Source organism: Eriocheir sinensis, unplaced genomic scaffold (assembly GCF_024679095.1).
Source record: "Eriocheir sinensis breed Jianghai 21 unplaced genomic scaffold, ASM2467909v1 Scaffold598, whole genome shotgun sequence".
NCBI lineage: Eukaryota > Metazoa > Arthropoda > Malacostraca > Decapoda > Varunidae > Eriocheir > Eriocheir sinensis.
This window is the reverse complement of record NW_026111940.1, coordinates 1-7,500: the sequence shown is the minus strand read 5'-3', so window position 1 is coordinate 7,500 and position 7,500 is coordinate 1. Positions and strand designations below refer to the sequence as shown.

The following is a 7,500-nucleotide window of genomic DNA, read 5'->3' as shown; positions in this document are numbered from 1 at the left end:
TGTACTCTTTTTGTTGCCCTTGAACCGCATCCTTTGATGTAAAAAATATAAGAACATAAGAACGTAAGGAGTCTGCAAGAGGCCGGTTGGCCTATACAAGGCAGCTCCTGTACTCTCAACCCAATCTTACCTCACTATCAATGACTTTATCTAACCTCTTCTTGAATATATCTATGGTATTGGCACCCACAACATGGCGGCCAAGCCTTTTCCATTCATCTACCACTCTATTGGTGAACCAATTCTTACCTATGTCTTAGTTGAATCTGAATTTGTCTAACTTGAAACCATTGTTACGTGTCCTACCTGGCTCTTTTACTATCATAATCTTGTTGACATCCCCTTTATTAAAGCCCTTCATCCATTTATAGACTTCGATCAGGTCTCCTCGCAACCTTAGTCTTTCTAGAAAGTATAGATTTAAGTGCTTCAGTCTGTCTTCATACGGCAAGTTTCTCACCCCCTGAATCATCTTTGTCATCCTCCTCTGTACAGATTCTAACATTTTGATATTCATTCTATAGTAGGGGGACCAGAACTGAACTGCATAATCGAGATGAGGATCCATTAGTGCTAAGTAAAGTTTGAGGATGACTTCAGCGCCTTGAGATGAAACCAAGTACTCTGTTTGCCCGATTTTTAGCCTGAATGCATTGAGCCCTAGGACGGAGGTCAGCGCTCACTAAGACTCCTAAGTCTCTCTCACACCCAGACCTGCTTAGAGGAGTGTCATTTAATGAGTAATTGTGTGAGGGATTATTCCTACCTACACTCAGAATGCTACACTTCCCGACATCTGCCACTTCCCCGCCCAATCATATAGTCTGTCAAGCTCATCCTGGAGAGCACTAGCGTCCCTGTCTGATTGGATCACTCTACCGATCTTGGTATCATCTGCGAAATTACTGACATCACTACTAATTCCAGTGTCCAAGTCATTGGTGTAAATAATAAAAAGCAGCGGACCCAGCACCGACCCCTGTGGGACTCCACTCGTAACACTGCCCCATTCAGATATTTTACCATTGATTTGTACTCTCTGCTTCTTACCACTAAACCACGCCCTGATCCAGTTCCAAACTTTCCCATCTATGCCGTGAGCTTGTAATTTTAGTAATAGCCGGTGATGAGGAACTTTGTCGAACGCTTTACTGAAATCTAGATACAATATGTCATAGTTTTCGTCTCGGTCAACCGCCTCGATTACTTTAGTGTAGAAGGACAACAGGTTAGTAAGGCAAGACCTACCCTTTATGAGCCCATGCTGTGAATCATGAATTAAATTATGCTTCTCTAGATGGTCCCGAATGCTCCCGGCTATAATTGACTCCAACATCTTTCCTACAACTGATGTTAAGCTAATTGGGCGATAATTTGAGGTGGCTGATTTGTCTCGTTCTTTGAAAATCGACGTCACATTAGCTACTTTCCACTGATTGGGCACATACCCAAAATCGGTAAGTGGGCCACTGAGAACCTCCTTGCACTATTTCAGAACCCGTGGGAATACTTCGTCTGGGCCCGGCGATTTGTTTTTCTTCAACCTACCAATCTCATCCTGGACTACTTGCCCAGTGATGATCACATCCCTCAACTTGTCGTTCTCTTCGTCCTCATATACCTGAACTCTCTCCGGAATGTTTGTCAGATTTTCCTGCGTTAAAACTGAGAGGAAAGTCATTCAACATTTGACTCATATCTTCTCCATTCTCAACGAGCTCACCCGTGTTTGTTTTCAACGGTCCAATTCTGTCCCTTGTTTTTGTTCTGTACAATTTGAAGAAGCCCTTGGGATCGTTCTTGGCCTCGTTGGCTACTCTAATCTCAAAATTTATCTTTGTTAGGCGGGTGTTCTTCTTCACCGACCTGGCTAGTTCAACATACCTACCCCTGAGGTGTGTTTCTCCGTTCTTTATTTTCCAATAAATTCCTCTCTTTAAGCCAATCTCATGCTTGAGTCTGCGGGTCATCCATTTGGGGTTGTTATTTTCCTTTCTACGTGCTTGGTTAGGGATATGCTGTCTCTGACCCTCTACTATTACTCTAACTAATTTATTGTAGGTCATTTCTACATGGTTCCCCTGTCTTTTCTGTTCCAGCCCTAAGGTTTCACGCCTTCCCAGTCTATATTTCTATAGTTAAAATCCCCCATTATGTAGACATTTTTACTCCTGCTCGCCCTGCCAACCTCTTGTAGTAATATATCAGTGTCCTGCCTGCTAAAGTTGGGTGGCCTGTAAAGAACCCCTAGAATTAGTTTGTCTTTCCCTTTGTGGACGTCCACCCAAACTGATTCTGAGTCGCCGTTTGTTTGAACAGAATTGTTAGCGGAACATTTAAGTGTGTCTTAACATAAAGTGCCATCCCCCTCTCCTTCTTCCTTTTCTAGCTTTGTGAAACATCTGATAACCATCTATTTCTAATTCTGACATGAAGTGTTTGTTTACAGTATCCACCCATGTCTCCGTGACAGCTATAATGTCGAAATTCTCTACACATGCTTTCCCCCTCAGTACATCTCTCTTGTTTCTGAGACTCCTACTGTTGGTGTAATAAGCAGTTAGACCATCCTTTGTTACATCCTTTCGATTAGTCCTGCTCTCCCTAGTCCCAGTCTGCAACGCATAGCCACTGATGTTAGGCCCTCCCCCCTCGCTTACCCTAAAAACTCCTGCAGGGTGCGAAGTGACCGCTCGAGGGAGTCTGCGAGAACCTCAGCCCCCTGGAGTGACAAATGTACACCATCCTTGGCATACAAGGTGCCTTTATTGTAGAAGAGGTCCCAATTATCAATGAAAAGCCAACCATTACGCTTGCAGTGAGCCACCAGCCTGCTGTTTATTGCTAAGGCTCTGGAAAGCCATCCCTCACCTACCCCCCTCCTTGGCAAATCACCACAAACGGCCGACACCCCCGCAAAGTCTCTCACTTTAGCGAACGATTCCCTAAAGCGCCTAAATATCTCTTCGCTTCCCACTCTACTGACATCATTGCCACCGAAACTGCAGAAGACGATAGGCTGAGTACTTTCCCCTGCTAAAATATCCTCAATCCTGTCAGAGACGTCCTGTATGCCTGCCCCGGGGAAGCAAACTCTAAGTCTATTCCCCTTATCCCTTGAACATAAGTACCTGTCAATGAGCCTGACTTGACTGTCCCCCACAACTAAGACCTTCCTAGGAACGGCGCCAGGGGCAGGAAGGGGAGCAGAAACAGGAGGAAGGGGTGGGAAGAGAGAGGGAGGGGTGGTAACAGGGTGGGACTGTGGAACGGGGAAGAGGGTAGGTAGGGGTAGTGGTGGTAGCGGAAGAGATCGGGGGAAGAGAAGGAGGAGGAGGAGGAGGAGGAGGAGGAGGATAAATAATATGAAACACAAATCAATGTGTTACGGTTGTTACGGAGACTCCCGCAACCGCTGGCTACGCTCGAGGGGTTGGCTTGGCACCGGGGTTTGGCAGCCGCAGTTTCCCTATTTTCGAGGCACCGGAACTACGTTCGACCACCAACGTGAAACTAACCCGACGTGTCGTCTGTGGTGGAGGGTGAACGGGAGTCTGTCACGTCCAGGAGAGCATACAAGATGCCGAGGCTCGCCCCCCGTTCCTGTTGCGAGCATAGTATCCACCTTTCCTGTTTTCTTCTTTGCAGCACCATCCCTTTTAACCATCTTTCTGGGGGTCATTGTTAAAGCACAAAGAACACACACTGTAGTGCTGAAAGCATGACACGAGGGAGCTGATGCTATTTCTACGAGTTTACAACGCGGACTGAGACTAGAGCCGTCATCCTAAACCGACCAAAAATTAACCCCAAATCTTCTAAAATTCTTGCGTTGCTTGTTCTGGTGTGTCAGATTTTAAAGATTTTCCCCCAATCATTGCCAAGAATTGGGGATCCTGCGCACTGGCGCAAGCCACGGCGGGGCTGGGTATGGCCACTGTCTTGCTGGCCGCACCTCCATAGGCCTATGGAAATGACCATTTACAGAGCTTCCTATAGGTTATCCTGCCAGGTGGGGGTGAACAGAGGTCACGAGGATACTAGCTGTTGTGTTACTGCTGCACCACAAAACATTTTAAAGCATCACTGTATGATAAGTAAGAAATTCCTGGTATGAAAACATCATCGTCATCGTTAGAAACAAAGTGAAACGATGCCTTTTGTCAATATTTTGTTGCGAAAAAGGACGTTTTAAGGAACTCCATCACATGCAAAGACGCTAAGTAGCCACTGAAATACTCATAATGAACTGTAGATTCCGTAGCTGTGACTAAATTAACGCGTGTTGTCCTTGATGAGTGACAAAATTAAAAAGTGTTGGTTCATCCAGTCGGACAAGATAGAGCACTCTGGTGGATCACGGGAGGGAGGTGCAAAACAATCAATATGGGGGGTCGCTCAAGATGGCCATATATCGCCAGATGACGCCTTAGGCCTAGGGTTTCAAACCTGCCACCCTTTCCGTAAAATACGGAATGCCATTTGTTCCGTATTTGGCTGTCTGAATGGTTAGGCCTAAGCAGATCAAATTCAGTATTTTAAAATATAGTGAGCGCATTTTTCGGTGAACTACAAAACCAGTCCTTAAAATTGTTTGTCAAGGGTCGTCCTGAAATATATACGTGTAAAATACGTGTCGTAACAACGTCTCTCCCCCCTTCCTCTTACTTTCGCCAGCAGCGGGCAGCGGCTGTCAGTCATGGCAGGAGAGAGAAATTTTAGGGTTGCCATACGTTTCTTAGAATATGGATTCGTTCAGTATTAGAGAATTGGATGTTGCGTTCCTTATTAGTTTAAGTAACACTATCGCGCACGTGGACGCGACATACGCCTCAGTATAATTGTCTGGTCAAAAAAGTACGGCTTATGATTGACGCGACTATCGCGTCACTGATACAAAAAAATTCACCAAAAATTTTGCAATACTCATTGACGCGTGATACTTGGTCTGTAGACAGGCTAGCGCATGTCGGCTCGAGGTAAGCTGATAGACCCTTCTTGCCGGGAAATTTTCCTGCGTGACTGATGACGCGAACATAAAATCTATTCAGTTTACTCTCTCTAGCGGTATATATATATATATATATATATATATATATATATATATATATATATATATAGAGAGAGAGAGAGAGAGAGAGAGAGAGAGAGAGAGAGAGAGAGAGAGAGAGAGAGAGATAGATAGATAGATATAGATATAGATAGATATAGATATAGATATATAGATAGACAGATAGATAGATAGATATATATATATATATATATATATATATATATATATATATATATATATATATATATATATATATATATATATATATATATATATATATATATATGCATGAGTATCAAGACACCCCTCCATCCGAAATTGACCTCTCTTCGGCCACTCTATCCTATTCCCGTTTATAGGAGCAGTGCTTAGCAGTCTTTTTTTAATTTGTGTTTTATGGCACCTTAGCTATGAAAGATACAGAACAGAAAGTCTATGATCTTTTTCCTTATTTTTGGGGCCACATTATACGAAAGATTTTTGTTATTCTAATATCTTACAAGAGAATTTGTTCTCAAAACTGCTTGATGATAACTCGAGAAAATAAGTCTAAGTCGATGCAGACCTCAGCAACTAATCTAGTTAATCAATTAGGTACTAATACATTATAATGGAGTCGTGTTTCTTAATAATCTCCCCCGGACGATGATAGGAATGAAGCCCCTTTACCAAAAGCATCCAAAAGCACTGAATGTATAAACAACAGTAGTGTACGTAGACAACTACTGTTCTCTGTGGAATGACTGTAGCTGGGACATAGTTACATTCCTCCAAATTTCAAAAAAGCTACAGTAGATAAAGGTAAAAGTAAAGTTGAAAGCATACGCTATTAGCTGCGTGTGGCCGCGGTGCTCATCTCTGTACCAATGGCCCTTGAGCCTGTGGTGGGTGAGAACCCACCCACTAACCCGGGACACAGGGCCAGTGCAACATCCGAGTTACCACAATTTGCCTTCCCCAAGTTTCCCAATGTAACCATTTAACGGCCATCCAGAAAGGATGAACAGCTGGGTGGGCTGCGCCCCGACTGCCCGAGCTGGAATTCGAACCCAGACCCGGAGATTCATAGTTAGGTACGCTAACCACAGCACCACAGAGACGCGTGGAGCTGTAAATCGTTTTAAAATAACTAGTCTGGGGACCATCATGATGAAGCTCAATGATCCCACTTTTTTAAAGGGACTGATTGCTGGAAAACTAACCAAAAAATTGCTCTGGTGAACAACACAAGTAATTTCTACCTCAAATAAAAATAATTAAACATTGAAATAAATTTTGGATACGGAACGTACTATACGGAACGTATATCATGCAACTTCTCTTCTTAATTTTTCTATTCCATCAACACAATTTTTAGCAAATTTTCTTGTTTTAAAATAGATACAAACGCTTCTCCGACTCCAAGGTAGAGATAGCTACGTGTAGCTATCTTTGGGCCAGTTCGACAGTCCAACACCAAGTCATTGTAAGCGCCCAAACCAAACTATATTCTCCTCAATGATCCGTTATTTCCACTCAAAACCAGGTACTAATAAAGAGATTTCCTGGTGTGTGGTTTCCTAAAATTTCCTCCTTTCCATATCAACGCCAAATAAGGAATTTTCGTCGTATTTTGTCTTTGGTTGGGGAGCTCACAAACTTCCTGCATTGGACTGTAAAACTGGCCCTTTACCTTGCCCGACTCCTTCCCATTCATGTCACCACATGTACACATTAGCAAGATAAATGATGACCGAGAACGACTCAAATTTGTCAAACGCGCGGCAAATTCCATGAGTGCAATCACTGTCTGGCATAAGACAAACTACATTATAAGTGCGACTATTACCTTCTCTTACATTGTTTGTGATAATGTACGTAGAATAGTCTAGGCGATTGGTGTAAATAAATGCTCAGTTTGTGATAAAAGCATGAAACTTCACACAAGTGTTCACTATAATATTCTGAACATATTCAGGGGTAGTGCCAATTGAAACTATAATGTGCATAGCAACGGTTGCTAGGCAACGTATTTTCCATAGCAACCAGTACACATGGTACTTCCACACCAATTTAAGCCAACCTAGCTCCCTCCAACCACGAGGAAGCTGATTCAAGAATCATGGTTCATGTTGCTGATGCCGTCAAGCAGGGCTACCACAAGATACTTGTCAGAACAGTGGATACTGATGTGGTTGTGTTGGCAGTAGCTGTTGTGCAGGAGCTAGGAAGTCTTGAGCTTTGGAGTGCATACGGTACAGGCAAGAACTTTCACTATGTTCCTGCTCATGAGATATGTGCATCACTGAGCCCGCAGGAATCCTTGGCACTTCCTGTGTTCCATGCTTTCACAGGCTGTGACACTGTGTCCCAGTTCGTCCACGTCGGTAAGAAAAGTGCATGAAAAGTATGGGAAACTCACGATCAATTCACAAGAACTTTCTATGACCTTGACAATTCTCCGGAAC

At 43.4% G+C, this 7,500-nt stretch overlaps 1 protein-coding gene across 1 annotated transcript in view; it reads left to right on the top strand.

Moving 5' to 3' along the window:
• LOC126993287 (dnaJ homolog subfamily C member 17-like) overlaps nucleotides 1-7,419 on the top strand; it is a gene marked incomplete at its 3' end in the record, with an annotated part of 107,961 nt that extends 100,542 nt beyond the window's left edge. The window contains exon 4 of the mRNA XM_050852245.1: nucleotides 7,387-7,419. Within this exon, the coding sequence (XP_050708202.1) occupies nucleotides 7,387-7,419 (33 nt within the window). The remainder of the gene's footprint in view (nucleotides 1-7,386) is intronic.
• Between the last annotated feature and the right edge of the window lie 81 nt (nucleotides 7,420-7,500).